Here is a 21534-nt window from a genome sequence, read left to right as displayed (position 1 = left end):
CAAACAACAACAATAAAATTTTGAGACGACACTATAAGTGGAATAGGATTAAATCGTTCATTAGAAAATGATTTCAACCATAATCTTACATCTCCAGCAATCCTGGTAAGTTCAACATGCAAATCAAGGGCTTAAAACCTCATCAACTGTAAATACAACAGCCACCAATAAAATACCAACCATGCAACTCCCAACTCAATAACATTCCTCTCAATAGTATACACCTAAAAAGATCTAAAAAGATAAGCACACAAGCTCATGAGCAGAATCCAATCTTGTTTGCTGAAGATGAAGCAGGAGCCTATAACTCATCAACCTCAGTGCGAAAAATAAAGCTCGGAAATGCCATTGTGATTGATTAGATTTATAATCAATCAAAATTCTAGATGTGGCATACAATCAAACTATAGACAACCAATCAAGACCAAAAATGTACAAAAATAAATAAAAAAAACTCTCTATTGATAACCTAGACACTGGTCACTGAACTCTTCAGAATATACATAATCTTTTGAGTTCTTTATTAATTTAGGTATTAAAAAGATCTTACTGAACATGCCTTCAGTGCAGTTTTGCATTGTTTCATCTGTAATGCTACATTGATCAAACCAGATGCAATATATGATGATTATAATGTGGATATTAGCCACATTGATCACAAAAATGATAGATGAAAAAGAGTGGCATGTGTTTTTCCAAGACCAGGCACGGGATTAATGAATGTTTTTTCTCTTCTCTGGAGAAGATATTTGATAAGGAAACAATCATGAATGAGGATTTGATCTCTGATCTGTTTCATTGAATAGGGAATGTTTCCTGTCATCTCTTTTGTCAAACATTGTTCTCTTTCTGAACCATCAAATTGAGGTGCAGAAAGTGAGTGACAGTGCTGACATTCTCTCACTTTTAAGTTCCTCATTCCATCAGAGGAATCAGCTCTAAATCTTTGACAAAGCAATCACTAGATATGTAATGTGTTATGTGGTCATCATGTGGACATGGAACCTTCATCTGCAAGCTTTTCCTCGAGGCAATGATAGCTAAATAGTGCACACACTACCCTCACTTGAGGGTAGCATTAGTCATAGAGATAGCTTTCATGATGCTGTGCTGTAGTGCAAGAATATCCTGAGAATATGACTTCAACTGATTGCAGAGAAACAAAGTTCTCTTCACCAAATCATAGAGTTTGCTTTCATTGTGACTGGAAAGGAATGAGGTTCTCACTTTCCAATGAATTTAAAGACAGAATTAATCAAGGAAGGCCATTTAGAAGATTTATAAAGATCGAGTTAGATTGCAAGTTTGCATTCTTTTAGAGCACACAATGCCAGTTTGTTTACAAGCCTAGCAAGTTGGGGGAACACACAGTGAAAGCTTCCAAATCCTACGGAGTCTCCACTATATCTGCCACCACCATCACTTCTTTCTGATCTATAAACACACCCGCATCTCAGGCTTTCCTCTGCAACAAAGCTTAAGCACACTGGTAAGGAAAGAAGGCGGAGAAGAAAGAGAGGAAACATGAAGCCTGCAAACTTGTGGCGGACTCCAATTCCTTATCTCTTCGGAGGTCTCGGTGCAATGGGGATCCTCATTGCGATTGCTCTTGTCATACTGCTGTGCTCTACTAGCAAGTCCTCCAGTGGTGAGAACTCAGAGTTGTCAACCCTGCATGAGAAAGCCATGGCTGTGCCTTCGGATATGGAGCCAAGAATTCTTGTCGTGATGGCTGGAGATGACATGCCTACCTTCGTAGCAAGACCCGCATCAAGTTCTGCTCCATGTCATTAGGGTTTTCCTTCTTCTTTGTGATCTTTTCTCTGTTGAATCGTCTCAGAGAGGACATTGAGATGAATGCGAGGACAGAATGTTGACACATCTAAACATGCAAATCTAACACGTTGGATCTGCCCGTGCTATAAGTAAAGTATTACTCCACACTATATCTATCTAATAGCAATGGTTATTGTAAATGAGACGAGACAGGATTATTTTTAGGATAAAAATATATTAATTACTGTGTAGTCGAATAATCATAATAATAGCTTAACTATTAGATGGTTCTCTTGCAGTGAAAGTGTCTATTATTATTACAATTGAATAATCATGATAATAATTAAATTATTATTATTATTTTTTTTTTTTGAGATAAAAAAATATCTATTATTGTAATTGTAAAACTGCAGTGATATATGAACTATTAATGCCATTTCTATTTGTTGAGAAAAAACTGCTATTACTACGATTAAATTACCATAATAATATGTACATCTTTGCCTATAGTCATATCTCTGTACACCAGCAATTGAATCTATCAATTCATTGACAATATCAAATAGCAGTGAGGAATGAAAAGTGCAATCAATCTTCCACATGATATTATGATTATTGTTGTTACTATTACTGTCATCGCAATCTATCTATCTCTTCTTCTGGTTCCTGCGGGAGTAGACCATCCCCTTGATGCCGTCGGGGTCGGCGGCGAAGCCGAGGGGGCGGTAGAAGCCCACCACGCGGGGCTCGGCGTAGAGGGCGATGTTGGAAACGCCACTGCGTCGGAGGTCGGCCACGAGACGCTCCATCACCGCCCGGCCAAGCCCCATCCCCTGCAGCGATGGCTCCACCACGACATCCCACACCACCGCGTTGAACACCCCGTCCCCTGTCGCCCGCGCGAACGCCACCGGCTTCCCTGGCCCACCGCCCCTCTTGGACTCCTCCACCCACACCACCGCGCCGCCGGCGTGGCCGAGAGCGCGGCGGAGCCGGTCAGGGTCCCGCCGGGGGAACCCCACCCGGGCGAACACGTCGTTGAGGGCGGCCACGTCGAGGCCGTCCGAGCTCCGCCGGACGCGGAAGCCGCGGGTCTCGAGTTCGCCGTCGGACACGGTGAAGGCGGCGGAGGCGACGGGGAGGAGGAGGCTGCGGGGTCTGGTCGAGGCTTTGGACGAGTGAAAAGAAGTGAGGGTGAGCTGGCGACGGAGGTGGCGCGAGAGGGAGAGGGACGACGAGGGGCCGCGGAGGGGGAGGAGGACGCCGTGGGATTGCATCTCTGTAAACGCTTGGCATGGAATGGATGTGCGTGTCGGAGTTTGTGAGCGTCGTCGATTACTCGTCCGAAACGTGTGGAGTTGCCGAGCGGTGCTACTTTGCATGGCTGGTCAAACCGTGGTCAACAGACCTCGAAGGCGACCCTTACGCAACCTCAGCTATGCGAATGAACATGGCTGGCGTTTGTTCCTTACAACGTGCGGGCCCCACTCTTAAATTAAGAACGTCTCGGACGTGGCGGGATCTCATTGGAGGAGACGCGGTTTGGGGGGGTGCGCTAGAAAGGGTCGGTATGCCTTGTTAGATGGGAGAGACAGACAGGGAAAGAAGCGGAACCTTTCTGATCTCTCACTCCTCTCTCTTTCCAATGTTCCAAAAGCTTTTCCAAATCTCAACTATGAGTTTGTAGAGAACATTACAGAGGGTGAAATCCTGTAATGCTTACAGAAAAGCTTCGAGCTTTTCTCCAACATTTGCATTGCAGAAGACAAATTTAATCTGGTCCTGTGATGTACTACAGCTGCAGGTGTGGAAGCTTACTATCATGGAGAGCTTTGAGAAGAGCCCATATGACCAGCCGAGGGACAGCAGGTGGCAGCAACTCCCATGGCCGCGCCTCAAAAGCCGTCCCACCAGTTGACATGAAGTTTGGGTGGCACAACCTCGTGTTCTCAAGCCACCCCCCCCCCCAAAGGACCACCTGCACCTCCTCCTCCTCCTCCTCTTTCTTTATAGCTCACTAATGATGAACCCTGTGATCAGTTCCTAGGAGCCCATGTTCCTCCGGCTCTCGATTTCATGATCTTGCCATCATGACTGCTGCAATCCCTTGGCCAAACTGTGGATTATCATACGCTTAATTCTCTCCTTGAAATAACAACTCTTCAAGTTTTAGGCACCTTCACTGTGTGAGGCACTTTGAGAATCATCAAAGTGCATAAACTAAGATCACCTTTCTAATTGAAGAACTTCATGGAGATTAGCAGCACAACAGTAAGAAACAAGACTTTGACCATGATCTCATAATTTGTGCTCGTGTTGGAACTCGAGTCCTATCCTGCTATAAAATAGCACACCAAAGCCCTCAGTTTTGACTGGTTGGCAACCCCCTGCAACCACAATTTAATTACCCACCTCGTTGCATGCATGGCGGAAGACAGACTCAAACTCCCATATCTTCTATCATACTCAATACAAAGGATTCCAACACTTTCTTCTTTACTTTTCTTATTTTTCTATCACAAGGACAAGGTTTGAGTCCTTCCAAGTACACCAGTCTAGAGAAGGCCAATCAGAAGAAGTTATGAGGCCAATTTAAAATAGATTGCAAGGAGCAATTAATATAGGAAGAGAGGAGATGTTGGAATCCCAGCTATGAGCCATCAGCTTATAGAGCCTGACCTTTGAATTCTTTCTCCTCCTTCCTTTCTGCTGCATGACAAACATTCTGAAGGTCAGAGGAAAGTCATGGTGTGCTCAATGTCCACAACAACTGTCATAGTGTTCTTGCTCTCTTTGATTGCTCTGGAGGACTTCACTGTCATTGCCAAAAGAGGTAGATACTTCTCTCTATGTCCTTCCATTCTAATTCTTGCAACATCCAATTCCTTCGCTGCAGACATGGCAGTCTACGGGTGCAATTATGTGCAAGAACACAAGAGGAACGAGGTAGTGTACTATTTGCATAAGCCTCTCAACATTCATCTTACTGAAACTTCTAAGAGTTGACACTGTCACCAGGAACTTGGTGCCAGCAGCCAGAAATGGCTGAGAGGAAGGAAGATGGTGGAGGAAGTCAGAAGCACAGTGAACACAGGTGCCAAACACTGGATCAAAGAACATGAGCATGGACAAGATGGGCGTTCGAGTGTAGGGAGTGAGGTGAGACATCAGATTCGCCATTCCAGGGTTCATTTTGCTGGCTTTGTATCTTTCAGTTCCGATTACCGGGCGCCGAAAAACCACCCCCCAAAGCACAACTAAAGCAGAGCGTTTTGAGTCTATTTTATCTCTGTTATCTATACTTGTTTAGGATATAACAAGAGAGGAACAGTTTGTATTCTGCATATCTGATGTCTAATGCATCTACATAGTTAACATGGGATTTCTAGATTGATGTTCTATATACATCTTCAGCAAAAACATTGTATTATCCAAGACACAAACATGTTTCATTCTGAGACAGCATGATGGCCTTGCATTGTGAGGTCTAGAATTCCAACTGTTCTTCATGCAGGAAAAGCTATGATCTCTTCAAGTTAGCTATTCGTATCCTCAAACACAGACACAATAAACCATAATAATCCCAGGAATTAAATGAGCAAATCAGATTCACTAGTTTGCAGCAATGCTACTGTAATACAATTCATTGCGCCAATCAGAACTCAAGAATCAACTTTAGACACGAGCGAATCCGGCAATACAACCAGTTCAAGGACAGTGAAAGCTTTGACCTCATGATAGCCTCCTGCAGTCTTTGCAGAGGGGCGGAAGAGGCCTACTGCATCTCAACCTACAGAGTTTCTGTAACCTCATCATGGGACAGTTCTCTGTTTGTCCATCTGTACTTGAATTTGTCTTCCTGATTTGATCTTATATGGAAACAATAGAAGATGCTGAAACGAGAGACAGCAGCAACACTTCTGCATACGGCAGTGCCGATGAATCCGAACGAACACTTCCAAGTAAACACAGAATCAGGGCTTCACAAGCCACGAGTCTTCTTCGAAGGAGGAGCATTCAGCAATGCAGGTGAAGCCCGTGACTGTAGATAATTCGTGTAGCATGGTATCATCGAGTCCGGAACGCCGGTGATAAGCCCGGCGAGGGGGAAGTAGAAAGCATGAGAAGAAGACGACTCGTAGCCGAGAATGACGCAAACAGAGGCAGAGACAGAGAGAGGAGGATATTCGTGTAAATTTAGAAAAGATTGAGGGGTTAACAGTGTCAGTCAAGGAAGCTACAGAATGAGGGATGGATTTGTCATAACGTGCCTTGACGAGGGGTTCTGTGACAATTAGCGTATTTTCCCTGCCACGGGAAGTTTTAGGACTTCGGGGAGAGGAACGCTTGGATTAGGGTTTCTGTCGACCTCCTCGTCCCTTCTGTATCTGAGGGTTCCCTTCCGGAGCTGGTGAGCCTTGGAGGAGCAGGAAGCGACCGATGGAGTCGGTCTCGAGATCGAGCGGCGAGGATGATGAGATGGGGAGGACTCAGAGATCGTCTCGAAGAGGTTGTCTTGCGGAAAAATAATGATCGTCTTTCTCTCTACTTTTCGTTGTGTTTGTTTTACGGAAGCGCTTGCTTTACGAATTCCGAATAGTTAAGAAAAATCACTTTTTGACGACTTCTTTTCTGAAAGTTTGTTGCCCAGAACAAGAATTGCTATGAGTTCCCTCTAACTTAGTATATCTTCTTCCAATTACTTGACCGAAACCTGAAATATGATGAGCTTGTTGGTGTTGTGTTTTGATCGAGTGTGGATTTACTTCTCTTTTGAAACCTATTTTACTTTAAAAGGAGAAATATTTTGCTGAACCCCAAAAAAAGAGGTACCTTTGAACTAGAAAATGGGTTTTCTATGCCAAATAACTCTCTTTTTGTTTTCCCGTTTGGGTTTCTCCAGTGGAACTCACGGTAAACGTGGATGGGAAGAGTGGTGAGCAGAAGCCAGGTACGCCAACTACGCCGAGGTCAAAACATTCTGCAACTGAGCAGCGTTGGAGGTGCAAAATCAATGACAGGTTAGTCATTAGTCAATTTTAACCCATATTCCTATCATATCTTCTTGTCTTTTGTACGTGTGATTGGATAGCCAGAATCATAATTCTATAGTAACTGTCGGATTAGAATTTTGAAGGACCGCTACGGTTTCTTTACCAATATTGTTTCTATTAGGAAACTTGGTATAGTCTAATGTCTATAAATAGTCTAGTGAAAGTTTCTCAACATGTCATTGCTAGGATTCTGGATGTGCCAAGAACAATCTGATTTTGATATCAGTAATGACAATTTGATTATGCTTGTAGCTAACTATCTTAAAACTAACATAAATATTCCACTAAAAGATACTTTACCTACATTGCAATATCGAGTCCTGTTATTAATGATATCAAAATATTTTTCTTAGTTATATGATAAATTTAATATGGTGTTACGACAATCATGTTAGTCCCTCCTCTGTATGCTTTTGCAGACTGACATGGGGTAATATGCTACCCCTAACAAGGAACCTTCATCTGTGCCCACCTATATGCTGGCATGAGATGTCAAATATGCAATATTTTGGTGAGAAGTGAGGACTTATATGGTATTTGCATGGCTATCCATGAAAGCATGATAAGGTGGATATTTTCATCCAACAGGATTTGACATGGAATATTGATTTCAGTGTCCAAGACTATATTGATATTTTAAGATTATAGCAGAAACTGCCACAAGTTTTGTTGCTTCATTTACTTTTTCACATTTGTCGGGGCTTTCGTAGTTACGTCTAAAGTTTTTGTTTTAAATGAAAATTGAATTTTACTGCCTAATTTTTGGAATACTAGAAAAACCAAAATGTAACAACAAGTTTTTTTAGTACTAAACCTTATGCTATTACTTTCAATCTATTCCAGTTATGATTCTATGCAACTATAATATTATGCACTAAAAGTGAATACTCCTTATGTACAGATTTCAGATTCTTAGAGACCTCATACCACATAGTGATCAGAAGAGGGATAAAGCATCATTCCTTTTGGAGGTAGTTGCATATTCTGATTTTTTTTTCTTTGAGGTTAAGTTGTTTGGAATTGCACTTCATAAGATCTGGTCCCTATGCAGGTTATTGAGTACATTAAATTTTTACAAGAGAAGGTACAAAAGTATGAATCATTCCCAGGTTGGAATCAGGAAAATGAAAAATTGATGCCATGGGTAATCTTCTACCATTTTTCTTTCGCAAATTTTGAATGAAAACAAATGTGTATATATATGCTTTTTGCATGAAATCACATTTCCGGCTATCTTTGTGTTCATTGATTTATTAAATGTTCTAAAGAACAATGTTTGAACATGCTGAAGGTCCATAAATATCTGAACGCCAACAAATTTGGTTAATATACTTGCAAGGAGGAAACATTGCTTTCTTTTTATTCATTTCATTAGTGGAAGAAATAGTTCACTTACAGTCCACATATTGCAATTTATTCTTCTTGTATTTATATGTTTTGTTGGAATTCCTACGGACCTCGTCTTCTTGTATTTATATATTATTTTACGTACTTATTAATTATACCTGCAAACTGGTTGATCTCACTCCATTTAGGAGTAATATGTGAAGTTCCTTGTACGTGAGAAGAGAGCATACATACATCAACGGAAGAGAGTGTACATCTATGGAAAAATGAAAACTATTTTGTTTAAGAGTTCACCTGATACACAAATATGAAAAGAAAATGAAGATATAACCTCCATGTACATACAAGAAATGAATACTGATTTGTGAATCAATCATAAATTACTGAAAAGCATTCGTTTCTATTGACTTTCGAGTCAACTTACTTAATACTGCTTTTTATCTTTAATATATCTTATAATTTAAAAATTGAATTAAAATTCAAACTAAAATGGACATCTTAAGCCCAGTTTGATCTGATTGTTCTTGTTATTTTGCTTATTTCAGTTTCAGATTCTGGGAAATTGACCAAGTGCGGTTTGATTTGGAAATTTAGCAAAACTGAACTGAACTGTGTGCTCCACCAATGATAGCCTAAATTATCGGTTTTTTAATTTTAGTATCGTTCTTTTTACAACTTTAAGGTCCTTATGTGTTCTTGTGATTTTTTGAGGTTAGAAATGATATACCTGGTTTCTCTAGGATGTATGAAAGGGTAAATCATCCCCTGGATTGAAATTTTCATTCCCTGGGTTAAAATTGTTCACATGATGTTTCTACTACTCTCTCTCTCTATACATGTAAATGTTTGTGTGTGTATTTTCGACTATGGAGCACTTCCTAGTGTGCATTTGGAGAAGATTAACAAACTGTTAAAGACATTATAATAGTAGCCCAATAGAAGTTTTTAGATTTGACTAATGTTTTCTCTTGGCTTGCACCAGAGTAGCAATCAAGGCCCTAGAGATGGTATAGCTGACCCTCCTAACCTTACGAAAAATGGTCCTCAATCTGGCCTTTTGTTTGCTGGAAAGTTTGTTGATAATAGCATCCCCAGGGCACCAACTTCTCTCTCAAATGCGCATAATTTAGCAGAAGCTGATATGAGTCCTGGTACGGTGCTTGTTCCCATGCAGTCAAACTATTATGCTACTGTTGGAAGGGGCTCCGGCTTTATGCAGCCTCAGGAGAGGGTGATTTCAGACTCAGATAATTTAGTATCCCAGACTCAATCTGAGTGGCAAAGTTCATCGTGCTTGGCCGACTGCACCGTGAGCAATGATATGTTGAATGAACAAGAAGAGCTAACAATTGATGAGGGCACGATCAGTATTTCTAGTGTCTATACCCAAGGGTCAGGCTTCATTAAACTACTAGATTTTTCTTCAGAACATCTTGTCATGTTTGTCCGAAAATTATGTCTTATTGGTGATTGTGGAATGAGTTCCATATGGATTGTATGCATGTAGGCTATTGACCACAGTATCACAAGCTATGGCCAGCGCAGGAGTGGATATGTCTCAGGCCAGCATCTCTGTGCAGATTAATCTTGGTAGGCGTGCAAGCAGAAGGACTACCACCACTAATATGTCCAGTGCAAAGGTATAAATATTTTGTTTGTGCATTATCCTTGGCATAGCAACCGAACCAGATAACATGATCGTTGAACATGTTGAATCCATGCTGATACATGCCTTTCATCTAAGTTTTCATGCTAGACAATGCTACTGAATAAATCCATTGTAGGTTTACATGTTTCTAATGGAACTTCTACTGAATATATTCTGTTATTCAACATCATTAGTTTCTTCTTTTCCTACTTTTCCTAGATGCAATGCTCATTAATTAATTGATCTCGTTGACAATTATTGAAAACATTGTCAAGGTATGCTTCGTTAAATTGGGATTCTATCACTATAGTTGGACATGGACCGACCAAGCAACTACTTAAGATGGTTGGACCTAACATTATAGTTGCAAGGGCTAGTGTTGCTGGCAGAAATATAGTTGGATGGATGATAATCCACTCTTGAAGACCTTATCGTGTTTAAATACTACTAGCTCAGGGTTTTCGATCCTTGTTCTCATTGTAGGATCGCTTTGACCATTCACCCATTAATCAAGTAATTGGAGACTCAGGAAGACCAGAGAGCAACATCGAGGGGTCTGAACAAGCTCCAAAGAGGCAAAAGGTTGATACCAGCTAGTGGCTGTCCAAACAGTTTGTTTTTGTGATCTTCCTCGTGTCGGACTGGACGCCTTCGCCTGTTTGACTAGGTGTAACATCATTGTGTATTCCTTCCTCCGCACTCGCTTCTTCAGAGAGGCTCCTCGTAGAACTGAGAGGCTAATTAACTTGTTTGCTTCTGTTCCACTTTGGAGTCTTAGAAACTGTGAATCGCTGTGAATTGTACTGATCAAGATACACCAATAATTTACATATTAAACTTCGGATAAACTGTATCGTGTGTGTCTTAGATTACCGAAACATCTGAAAGCATAAACCATCAACAATGGACGACTGAAAACTGTTGTATGCTTGTAAATTGGTTGATGAAGAACAGTTGCCATGATAGAAGCTCTCTCATGTTGCAGTAAAGTATACGTGACTCGGTAAATCCAGTAGTGATTTGGTGATGTCATATGCTTACATATCTTAGATAACATGAACGATGCATTTCTGTATAATTTATTAGACCAAGTGAGCTTTGTACAAAGTTTGGTTTCATTACTTGATGAATAGAGTGTCATTAGGTGGAAACTGCTTCTGATCCAAAGCATTTGTTTTGGCACCGGTATATATCATCTTTAAGTTGGTATGTACATATACACACAGGAAAGCTACTCCAAAGAGAGCTTGTCATGTCTGCTATGCAGCTGGCCATGTTGGTGGTATCAGGAAAGGAAACCATGACTTTCTGTGATTGATTGCCTTCCTGTAACGAAGTAATTTGGCATTAGGAAGGAACGATACGACGATTGTGATGAACAATGTCATCCAGCTCAAATGATCAAATCAATCATTAGGTGTTTGATTCAATGGTGGGGTCAGTGCAGGACCCATCGCAGCAACCTACCCCAATTTATTGCACACCCGGAATGGTGAAAGAGGACCTCAACTTTGGACAGTCAACTCATTTGTACTGCTGCTAAGACTCTGTAGTGCCACTGAAGTGATGATACCAGGAGTGAATGCTGGTGTCTGGCTTTCCGCTGGCACACCATGTGCACCAATCTTGTTCTCATGTCTCTCCCACTCCACCCTCGAGAGTGTGACCACAGCTGTCATGAACTCTTCCTTCATTTTTAGTTCGCTAGATCCAATTAAGCATGCTTCCATTGTACCATGGTAGTGTTATATATAGTGGACAAGAAGAATATATAGTTCTGTGATCTAAGACACAAGTGAGACTCTGCAGTCAAAAGAGTAAACCCTGCACTGAATCCAAAATCCAATCTCCAAACAGTGTCAGATTATAAAGTAATCATCACCATTCAAAAGCACACACAACCTACAGGACAAGCCCACCAGAGAAAGAGAGAGAGAGTATAATACTACTATAGAATATATAGTAGATTATATGAGTCTCTCCCTTGTAATTATTCCCCCTCTCAAATCATGAAATTACCAAGGCAGAAAAAGGGAGGAAAAGGAGAATAATTTATAGCACAGAGGGTGAAAAAGAAGAAGAAGAAGAATACAAGAACCTTAGTTTCTTAGAGGACTGATATGACTGCTGTCGCTACAGTAGCAGCCGCGGCGGTGGTGAGCCACCTCCCGGCGGCGCCGACACTGGATGCAGCATTGTCCGACGCCTCCTCGTCTGCGTCCGCGGGCGCCTCGTCCGGGCCGGCCGGGGTGGGTGGCGACGCGTGCTTGGCTCCGTGCGCGTGCTTGGCCTTCTTGGGCGCCGGGGCGGCTGGGGCCGGTGCGGGGGCGTCGGCCTTGACGACCTCGGGGACCTTGAACAGCTCCCGGGGCTCGAGCACCTTGTCGATGGCGTAGATAGCGTCGGGGTCCTGGTCGACGACGGTGGAGGTGATGGTGGCGGTTACGATGTGGGTCTTGAGCGTGATGGAGTCGCCGTCGGTCCTCACACTGTAGTGGAAGTTCTTGCTGTGGCCGCTGGTGGCCAGGGTGCTCATGGCGGCGGCGTTGGTCTTGAGGAGCTGGGGGGAGTAGTACGCGGGCACGCCGTGGAAGCGGAGGAGGGAGGCCTTGCCTTCGGTTGTGAGGTTCTTGTACTTGGGGGCGAAAGCCGTGACGGCATCGTCGTCGGGGCAGAAGACGGTGAGCCCGCTGTCGAGGTTGTCCTGAAAGGTCTGTAGGACGTCGCGGCGGGCAAGGAGCATGTCGGCGAAGGCCTTGCAGCCCTTCCGGCTCATGGCCTCGGTGAGGTTGACGGGTGCGGGCGCCGCCACGGGGGCCTCCGCCTCGGGGGAGGTGAGGATGGTGCTTATCTGCAGGATGGAGATGTTATAGGGGATCTCCTTCACAGACTTGACGAAGACGGCGGGCGCAGCGCCACCGGCGTCCTCGGTGATGAACGTGACCTTGCCACGTCGGTGATCGGTGATGTTGATGTAGCCGGTGGTGCCGGGTGCATGGCCGGAGGACTGGAAGACGGAGGAGGAGATGGTGGAGCCACCGGTAAGTTGGTGGAGCTTCTTGGCGCCGTAGTAGTCGGTGAGGATGTGGAGGGCGAGGACGTTGCGAAGGGTGAGGATCGACAGGTGCTTGGCGAGGAGGTCCCCCATGCCTGAGTTGTCGACGGCCAGCACCGTGATGGTGAGTCGGCGGTTGATCTCGTTAGCCAGGTGCGTGACGGACAGGTAGTGGTTGAAGGTGGAGAACTCCGGGTGCTGCGCCAGGATCTTGGTTATATTGTGGCCGCGCGCCACCGGCAAGGTGGCGGCCGCGGCCAGCAGCAGGAGAGAAGCGGCGAGGAGAGGAAAAGCTCGCTGCATTGCTAGGACAGCGAATGCTACTACGATTCTACTGATAGGAACTCAAGAAACTACACCGGATCGAGGAGTAAGAGGAGAAGAAAGAAGAAGGTGAGACAAGGAGTGTGTGGTGTGTGTAGTGTGGGGGAGAAGCGTGAGGAATGGCCATTATAAGGTGTAGTTAGTAGCACAAAATGCCCCTGCACCACGTCACGACTTAAGCACCGACTTACGCCACGACAGACCGGCGTGTCCCATTGATAGCATGTATTCATGCAAGCAATCAATCAGTCAATCAGATCCTCGATGTGCTCCTCCTCAGTTGCATGATTAACGATTCTACGACATCACAGGTCAATCATGCTTCTGCGGTCCAAATAAATCAAATGATGAGCTCATGCAATTGCATTGGACGTGTCACCTAAATCCAGGGGGGGGAGCATGTGAACTCGTGTTCGATGTTCTCCGAAGACGACCTATTCCCGTGTCGGTGAAACAGGAGCGAACGCGAACGCGACCGCTCGTCACACGACAGAGGTAACACCCCGTGCCATGTGCGCAATCTTACCCCAGCTTTCGCACCGGCTCCAAAAGTCAACACGTGAGACGAGGACCGAGCACGTGTTGACGTTGAGGCAGAGAGTTAACGCTGTCGGCAGGGCATCGTCCCCTTCGATCGCAAGGAAGCCAGCAGCCGTCGCCGTCTCCCCGAGCGCGGTGGCAAGGGGCGGCGCTTTGCTTCCACCGACAGCAGGGTTCCGCCATGGGGCCCCGGCACGTCTGGGCCCAGAGATACGCAAGCGAGACGCAACGCAATTATTCTTGTTGGTGGGTGTTCGATCTGTGTTCTCAGTCTTCTTTGCTTTCTTGTTCCTCTTCTTTACCTTTCTTTTTCCTGGGATCGATGCCAAACCCTGAAGAGAAGTCACACCGGCAGAGCACCATTACTTTGGGAGGATTTGCTCGATTCAGTTCCTCTCAGCAATTATTCATTCACGTTTACCAGAGAAATAAGCTTCGTCTTCTCCTTCAAAATACCTCTAACGTCCATCAAACATATCACCATCACCAACTTCTCTTTTGTCTTCGTCTTCCTCATGATCTTAAAGTCTTCTATCTCCATCGACACCGTAGCTACCTCATCATCATCGTGATGTCCACCACCGTCTCACCAATAAGTCACTTGTTCTTCATTTTTCCTGTGAGAGAACACAATGGTCTCCAAACTGCCATATAACATGTCACACAGTAACATAAATTATAGATGCAAGTCCAGGCTAGTCGGGGCCCCGAGTGCAACTTGATAAGAAGACAGTGTACAAAGAATGGGTTGGCAAGGCTGGTCCATGACAGATCTCATGAAAGCTTGTAAGCAGAAAGCTTCAAGTGCCAAATGGGGCTGGTGAGTGGTGATGGCTGTGTGGCTGTCATGGATGCATGTTTTGTCTTGGCCTGTGAGAATCGAGTTCCATGTTCCGAAGGCCAGGAAGACAATAAATGTCTATTTTAATGCTCAACCAGCGCTCATCAATGAGGTTGGCAGTTGGATCCTCAGACACTTTTCTGCATAACCTGTCATATTATAAGACTATGGTACGATTTATTGTAATTAAGATGTATGAATACTGTTAATTCTTTATCCTCTTGTGGATTGATAAGTGTTGATTTGGGTAGGATTATGATTGCAGTTGGGATTTACCATGTCAGCAGCATCTATGCTGTTTCTTTAGCATTATCTTCCATGTTAATTATTAATCAAGCTCAGGGAGAATAAAGAGACTCTAAAAAGTTGTCTGCCGACACATTTATAGGTACATTTTGATCATGGTTGTGTTAATAATCCAGTTTGATGAACAGAATCATAAGGTTATAATCACACTCATTGATATGTTACTCTCTTCTTGACATGGTTTAACTACAGATATGCACCATAATGCAGTCATAATCACTCATAGTAATGTATGCTAAATGTGAACCTTCTTTGTGTGGGCAATGAAGAGAGGAGAGGAGAGGAGAGAGAGAGAGAGAGAGCAAAGTTGAATCTACAAGGCTAGCCCAAGCAAGGGGATGAGGAAAGTAAATAGTCTTGTTTTACCTTTGTGTAGGGTAGGGAGGTGTGCATGTGAAAGAACAATGGATGCAGATCCATGGCTCACATGGTATGCATGTGAAGCAACCTCTTTCCCCTTTTTTTCCTGTCTTTTTCCTGTGCTTTCTGTGTCAAGAAATCAGAAACAAAGCTCTTTAATGCCAAAAAACAAATCTTGTTAACCAAAACTACATCATCTTTTTCTTTACTTGGAAGAAGAAAAGGAAATCTGAATAAACACAGTGTTTTGTTAACTCTGGAAGTAGAAAATTTTAGTTCCAGAGAGAGAGAGAGAGAGAGAGAGAGAGAGAGAGATCGGAAGAACAAAGAACACAGATATGCTTGACATCTTCAACTTCACTCATTGTAATCAAGAAATGGAAATAGCTTCTGTTCTTTCAGCAGTCAGCTATCAGGAAAGCAATAAAACCAGCACAAGAAGGCACTGTCGGTGAATCCACGTCGTGTCTCCGCTTTCCAGGATGAAAGAACTGCAACCCCGCTGTCTGCATCGTTCATGTGTTGCTGAGATAGGGTGGGTCGTTACTCTATCTCTTTTTGGCAGATCTTTCTTTTGCAGCCAAGTGTATGATGATGGCCTCCTCAAGCTTGAGAGAAATGTGTGAGCTTGCTTTACCGCACTGTAAAAGATTATCAATGTCCGATCGATACTTACAATCTTTCTTTGAACCAAAATCAACGAACATATGTCGAAAAAAGACAACTTTTTCCTTGAAAAAAGTCTGCCTTTAATTATTAAGCTAAGGAAATGAGAATAGGGTGCTTTAATCTTATCAGCTCCTCAAGTTAAAGAGATTAGAATCTTTAAGAAAGCTATGAATATATTATTATTACCTGCTAATATCTTGTAGAGAGTCATAATCTTTGCATAATTAGTTGATCACAAATAGTTGAGAATCATGATTTGTTGTTTCATGTATTGACTCATAAGTCATTAGAGAAGGCCAAGTTGGACTAGTTTTGCTCATGATTTATCAGTAGAGACAGATCACTGTGACTTCCATCACCAAAGCCTCCTCTACTCAAATTGAATGAAGAGAGGGCAAGGTTTGTAAGCTTCTTCTCTCTTTTCAGTGTTACCATTTCTACTGGGTTATTATACCTTTCTTCTCTTGCTTAAAATTTCTCATTTCCTGTATTCTGAACAGACACATTGTGCTCATAGTTGCATCAGTTCATTAGTGTGATGGCTTGACATCTTTGCACTAGCAATGTTCTGAAAGAAGACATGGGTCAGATTTAGTGTCACAGTTCCATATCTTGTTCATTTGAAGCATTCATTGGCTTCATGGGCCTCTCTAAGTTAGTCTAAATGACATACAACCTCCATTGACTGATTCAACCAAGTTTATATCCCCTGTTCATGAAAGAATGGGGTTTAGTGAACATACAACCTGTGACCACAATAATGGATTGAAGGATAAAAGAACAACTAATAAAAAAATATATACAAAACAATTCCTTTTGCTTTGAATGAACATACAAATCACCTCACCTCACTGTTTTAATTTACTTCTTAACATGCTTGTCAAGAAATTTTCATGATACCTGTTTCTACATTTGATAGCTCTGCTTAGTCTGGAGGAACTGCAAGAAAAGTCGCAATATTGCAGATGGAGGAGATTGCTGAATTTGGACTCTCGTGAGTTGTATTGACCAGTTTCGGAAGCCAAAATATTGCAAATGGAGCATTTATTGGTGCAGGTAAGTGATTAGAACAACTTAGGTGATGAAGTTTAATTGATCATTTACTGCACTTTGTTTGCTTTTAACTGTAGTTCTGCTTTCCCAGTCCAACATTGCCATTCTTTTTTGCAATTTTTATAAGTTTCTATAAATCCATATCAACTTTTGCCTAACTACAAATTAGACTATGTAATTAATTAATTATTTTTAGTATCTCGATCATTATACTTTTCAAAATTATATTAGGATCTTTATACTTATAAGAATAAAATATTTAATCATATTTCTTCTCCTATCGTCGATTATGGTGACAAAAATACCTTAAAGTTTATCATTGAACATATGCCGACTCTATCTCACTTCGATTTATTATTGAACACGCGTGGTATTCCCATCAACAAAGTAAAAAGAAAAAACGAGATTAAATGCTAAAGATATCAATGTAATTTTTAAAAATATAAAGATAAAAATACTAAAAATAATTAATTACACAAAATAATTTGTAACTATCTCTCCGATTCAATCAAAAGAAGCCTTTAGAGTCACTTTCCTAATAAACCCTTTTTCTCTCTCTCTCTCTCTCTCTCTCTCATTGAGCATTCATCATCTCTAAAAGAATTAAATTCAAGAGAAGAACCATGATAATTTGATTTACTGGGAAATTCTCAAGTAGCATTCTTGTAATTTTTTATTTTACCTATTATTTTTAATATTGTGATATTGTGTTTGCAAAGTGATCAATTCATCTTTTACTATCTCAACTTGATATTTTTTTTATTTTTATACCGAAATAATAAAACATTTTTCAGCGATAAAGTTGAGGTTTAAGAAAAATATTTTAATTTAATAAAATAAAAATAGAGACACTTCCTAGTAAAAATAGAGTGCCTTCGTATGGTTTGTGAATTTTACACGTCATAAATGATGTCAAAATTCCATGGCAATTCAATTGACTATCAAAATAATATAATTAATTGTAATATCTATTTTTGTTTAAATTTATTATTTGGATGCTTTAAAAAAATGTTAACTATGTATAAAAAAATCGATAGAGATTTCTTTTATTGACGCTTTTTTGTTTTCACCTTCCGGTCTTAATTGAAGAATTTGGGTTGGATTCGCGTACTGCACTTTTTCTGCGGACACGCCCCGAAGCGCACGTTCCGTACGCCTTTCCACTGAGTAAGAAGCCGCCACCGGACTCGTCTCTCTCTCTTTCTCTCTCTCTCTCTCTCTCTGGCTCCCTGTCTTATCCGTCGGCTAGAGACAGTAGATTCATCGGCGGTGATTTCCTCCACTTTTTTGGATGAAAATTTGCTTCTTTGGTTAGGATTCATTGCTTCGTGCTGAAAGATCCAACTTTTCTGTTCTTCTCCTTGTTATTTTCGATTTCCTTGTCGTAAAAGTCGCTTTTTTGATGGAATTATGATGGGCGTCTTCTTGAAGTTCCTTCTTTTCGTTCTTTCCTCCGGGTTTCTTGTCCTTCTGATCGTAACCGGCTTCTATGGCTGTAAAACCAGTTCTTGTTTTGCTATTCCTCTTTATTCCTAATGCTAAAATTTGCTTCTCGCCACCAATGATTTTGGGAAAATTTTCGTGTTCAAGAATTGTTTGTTTCTTTTTCATTTTGGGAAAATTGACCTTCTTTTTGTCCATTACACGTATGATTTTGCTGAGTATAATGGTTTTGAATGAAAGATTGTGGCTAAGTGGAATTAGATTGGCCGTCCATGAATCGAATGCTGGACCCTATTCATTGCCAAGTCTTTAGTAGGGTTGCTTTGTGGGCAGGAGGTATCTATCTGTTGAAACATCCAGATTTGGGCCGAGAGGGGATACATGGAGGAGGAGGCTGCTGGACTTCTTAAGGTGATCATCGTGCAAGGAAAGAATTTGGCGATTCGAGATTTTACTAGCAGTGATCCGTATGTTGTGGTCAAAGTCGGAAATCAGGCGAGTCTTGGCAACCTTAAACTGATTATGAGATGGTTATTTCCTGTTGACATGTTGATCCGTAGATTTCAATGTAATAGCATGATCGAGCAGCTTTACTTGATGCATTATCATAGAACACTCAAGTTCATGCGTTTGAGGAAATCATAATCTCTTGTGTCAAGGTTGTGTGTCGTTGTGGACGCATCAACAGACACCATCATAGTTTCAGGCCAATAAAGATGCTTCTTTTCTGCCTTGTCTTTTTTTATTTTTAGCAGGAGGTCAACAAAGATGCTTATTTTTCTTTAGGGTGCATTGTTTTTCCATTTATATGGTTTATATTTTTATTGACTTTCGTCCTGTTATTATGCTTCCGAATGTTCTCCTCCATGTTTAGTATTAATGACCACAATTAAGTAGCTGAAAAACTTCATACTCAAAACCACAATAGATACTTGGTTTTCCCTACTGTTCTAAGATATCTTTCAGTGCTAAATTGGCTCGTAAGGAATCTCACATCAAAGTTTAATGGGTTAAAACTTAAAGCACATTGATACTTGAAAGATGTTGCTCAGTCCTTTTATGCAGTTTCTGCCAATCTCTTAATATTTATTTGCATCATCAGATGATATTTCTGGGCTATGCACTTAAAAGATGGGTTCGTTGGATCCGTCGATTTAAAGACAAGTGTACCAGTGTCGACATCTCCTCCACAGTTTTACAATTGTTGTCAGATCTTTTACAGTCTTTCTTCTAGTTCCATCTTCTTCTGATAGTATCCATTGATAGGCATATTTGCAAAATCTGAAAAGACCTTCTTCTTCTTCTTCTCCTATCCATCTTATGATAGTATCCAATGATAGGCATAGTTGCAAAATCTGAAAAGACCTTTTTATCATTAAGATCTTAGTTTAAAAAATCCATTAAATTCGTTCCGTTGATTTTTTTCTTTGTCTTCTCTATTACATTCATCCAAGACAGCCTCCAAAAATCAAGATCAAGTTCAGATTTGTCACTGAATTTAGGTTCATGACTGGGTTGTATTAGTTGAAAATTGAAATCAGTTAATTTGGACTTTGCTAAGTCCTACTTGATCAGCTTGGGATTCATTAGGATTAGTTTCAGATTTGTCACTGAATTTAGGTTCATGACTGGGTTGTATTAGTTAAAAATGCTGGCTTCTTTGCATTTTTAAATAAATATTTGCATGATTTCTTTTCTAGCAATTATTAAATATATTTTGTTCTGAATTGTACACATGCTTTTGATTATAACATGCAAACACCATTATGTATCATCACATCCTGCACCCCTATCAGAAGCTTATTCTATAAATTTTTGCCGTATATTCTTTCTCACAAAGCTTTTGTTGTAATTTAACTTGTGAACCAAATCAATGATTCAAATTCCTGTTTTTGCTCAGTCCTTTCAACTCCATATAATGTTTTGTTTTGTAAATGTTATGTGGAAAGGTTACCATTTTCATGTGTTAACTTTTGTTGCTTGATTAGAGTGCCAAGACAAAGGTCATCAATAGCTGCCTTAATCCGGTTTGGAATGAAGAGCTGATATTTTCTCTAAAAGAACCTCTTGGTATCTTAAATCTGGTATGTTCTACTATTCTGAATCCAAAATAATAGGAGAAATGCTGTTTCTATACTGTCAACTAAACTAGCACTCACTACGTCTCAGCTCGGATAGTCAAACTAAATCTGATGTTGCGATACTTCAACCTATAATTCCGTGGCTGCCAATTGTTCTTGTTTCTGTCTTTTGCTGGCTACAAATCAAACAATGTTCTTATAAACCATCTGAGAAATGGTAGGTCCAAAGAAATTGCAGCAATTCTTCTGTTTCTTTGTTTGCAAAGGTTAATGGTTATCTGGCGACACTTTTCCTGAGGAGCTATTTTGTTTTACACCGAATAACTTAGTCATACAACAACATAACTCGATATATTTCTTGGTTTTTGAGAAAGAGTGTAGAACTCTATGTGCACACTGCCACACTGTATCCTCAAACATCTTATAGTTCAGCAGAAGAACCATACATTTCTTCCTCGAAACAAAGTTGATTTAGTCTCATTAAACTTTTCCTCAGGAGGTGTTTGATCGAGACAGGTTCAAGTCAGATGACAAGATGGGTCATGCCTTCCTCGACCTCCAGCCCCTTCTCTCAGCTTCGAAGCTCAAACGGGCTCTGCAGCTCACCTCAGGCGAGACCAAGCTGCGGAAAGTGGCTCCAGATTGCGATAATTGCCTCCTGGCCAGTAGTTGTATCACGTACGTCAATGGCGAGATCGTGATGGACGCATGTCTGAGGCTTTGCGATGTCGAGTCTGGTGAGTTGTATGTGACAATCAAGTGGATCGATCATCCCTCCTCTGCAGCAGCTCCTGTTAAGAAGGCTTAGGTTGATGTAAGATGTTTGATGTATCTTATTCTCTGGTTTGGCAGAGTAGAAGGAATCACCATCTGTACATACATGTTGTAATTGTTGGTCAATCTAATGATGAAAGCTTTGTGTTGCTGTTTCCATGCATCTTTTGAAATCCATGTTTAGATCTCATTTGTCTATCTATTACTTTCATCTTCCAACTTCTTACTTCCTTTATCATCTGCAATGGCACCCTAAATTCTGG

The 21534-nt window shown here is 41.4% G+C and overlaps 4 protein-coding genes across 11 annotated transcripts; 2 read left to right on the top strand and 2 right to left on the bottom strand.

Annotated features, from left to right (window-relative positions):
- Nucleotides 1-2297: 2297 nt before the first annotated feature.
- Nucleotides 2298-3104, bottom strand: LOC103972784 (serotonin N-acetyltransferase 2, chloroplastic). The gene has a single exon (XM_009387150.3). It carries the CDS (start codon nucleotides 3051-3053, stop codon nucleotides 2424-2426), a length of 630 nt encoding a protein of 209 aa, XP_009385425.1. The 5' UTR covers nucleotides 3054-3104; the 3' UTR covers nucleotides 2298-2423.
- A 2966-nt stretch (nucleotides 3105-6070) lies between these two features.
- On the top strand, nucleotides 6071-10673 carry LOC135605442 (transcription factor BIM2-like). Of its 3 annotated transcripts, none has more exons than XM_065095525.1 (7): nucleotides 6071-6286; nucleotides 6680-6797; nucleotides 7732-7801; nucleotides 7882-7974; nucleotides 9160-9569; nucleotides 9685-9817; nucleotides 10101-10302. In XM_065095525.1, exons 1-7 carry the CDS (start codon nucleotides 6217-6219, stop codon nucleotides 10164-10166), a joined length of 960 nt encoding a protein of 319 aa, XP_064951597.1. In that variant the 5' UTR covers nucleotides 6071-6216; the 3' UTR covers nucleotides 10167-10302. The 3 variants fall into 3 exon arrangements, with proteins under 3 accessions (XP_064951597.1, XP_064951598.1, XP_064951595.1); XM_065095526.1 differs by lacking the exon at nucleotides 10101-10302 and adding an exon at nucleotides 10309-10673 and having other exon boundaries at nucleotides 6072-6286; nucleotides 9352-9569; XM_065095523.1 differs by lacking the exon at nucleotides 10101-10302 and adding an exon at nucleotides 10309-10673 and having other exon boundaries at nucleotides 6072-6286.
- Nucleotides 10674-11689: 1016 nt separating this feature from the next.
- Nucleotides 11690-13312, bottom strand: LOC135605441 (fasciclin-like arabinogalactan protein 2). The gene has a single exon (XM_065095522.1). The coding sequence runs from the start codon at nucleotides 13181-13183 to the stop codon at nucleotides 11933-11935; it is 1251 nt and encodes a 416-aa protein (XP_064951594.1). The 5' UTR covers nucleotides 13184-13312; the 3' UTR covers nucleotides 11690-11932.
- Nucleotides 13313-18079: 4767 nt separating this feature from the next.
- Nucleotides 18080-21428, top strand: LOC103972721 (protein C2-DOMAIN ABA-RELATED 11). Of its 6 annotated transcripts, none has more exons than XM_009387094.3 (4): nucleotides 18080-18140; nucleotides 18750-18911; nucleotides 20405-20500; nucleotides 20994-21428. In XM_009387094.3, exons 2-4 carry the CDS (start codon nucleotides 18798-18800, stop codon nucleotides 21303-21305), a joined length of 522 nt encoding a protein of 173 aa, XP_009385369.2. In that variant the 5' UTR covers nucleotides 18080-18140; nucleotides 18750-18797; the 3' UTR covers nucleotides 21306-21428. The 6 variants fall into 6 exon arrangements, with proteins under 6 accessions (XP_009385369.2, XP_009385341.2, XP_064951593.1 ...); XM_009387066.3 differs by having other exon boundaries at nucleotides 18108-18242; XM_065095521.1 differs by having other exon boundaries at nucleotides 18122-18140; nucleotides 18753-18911.
- The last annotated feature ends 106 nt before the right edge of the window (nucleotides 21429-21534 follow it).

Source organism: Musa acuminata, chromosome BXJ2-2 (genome assembly GCF_036884655.1).
Source record: "Musa acuminata AAA Group cultivar baxijiao chromosome BXJ2-2, Cavendish_Baxijiao_AAA, whole genome shotgun sequence".
Taxonomy (NCBI): Eukaryota; Viridiplantae; Streptophyta; class Magnoliopsida; order Zingiberales; family Musaceae; genus Musa; species Musa acuminata.
This window is presented reverse-complemented; position numbering and strand designations above follow the sequence as displayed.

Coding starts and splice junctions, on each gene's coding strand:
- LOC103972784 (XM_009387150.3), bottom strand. CDS start 3,053: ATGCAATCCCACGGCGTCCTCCTCCCCCTCCGCGGCCCCTCGTCGTCC.
- LOC135605442 (XM_065095523.1), top strand. CDS start 6,217: ATGGAGTCGGTCTCGAGATCGAGCGGCGAGGATGATGAGATGGGGAGG. Junction 7,802..7,881: donor AAGCATCATTCCTTTTGGAG/GTAGTTGCATAT, acceptor GTCCCTATGCAG/GTTATTGAGTACATTAAATT. Junction 7,975..9,159: donor ATGAAAAATTGATGCCATGG/GTAATCTTCTAC, acceptor GGCTTGCACCAG/AGTAGCAATCAAGGCCCTAG.
- LOC135605441 (XM_065095522.1), bottom strand. CDS start 13,183: ATGCAGCGAGCTTTTCCTCTCCTCGCCGCTTCTCTCCTGCTGCTGGCC.
- LOC103972721 (XM_009387094.3), top strand. CDS start 18,798: ATGGAGGAGGAGGCTGCTGGACTTCTTAAGGTGATCATCGTGCAAGGA. Junction 18,912..20,404: donor TGGTCAAAGTCGGAAATCAG/GCGAGTCTTGGC, acceptor TTGCTTGATTAG/AGTGCCAAGACAAAGGTCAT. Junction 20,501..20,993: donor CTCTTGGTATCTTAAATCTG/GTATGTTCTACT, acceptor ACTTTTCCTCAG/GAGGTGTTTGATCGAGACAG.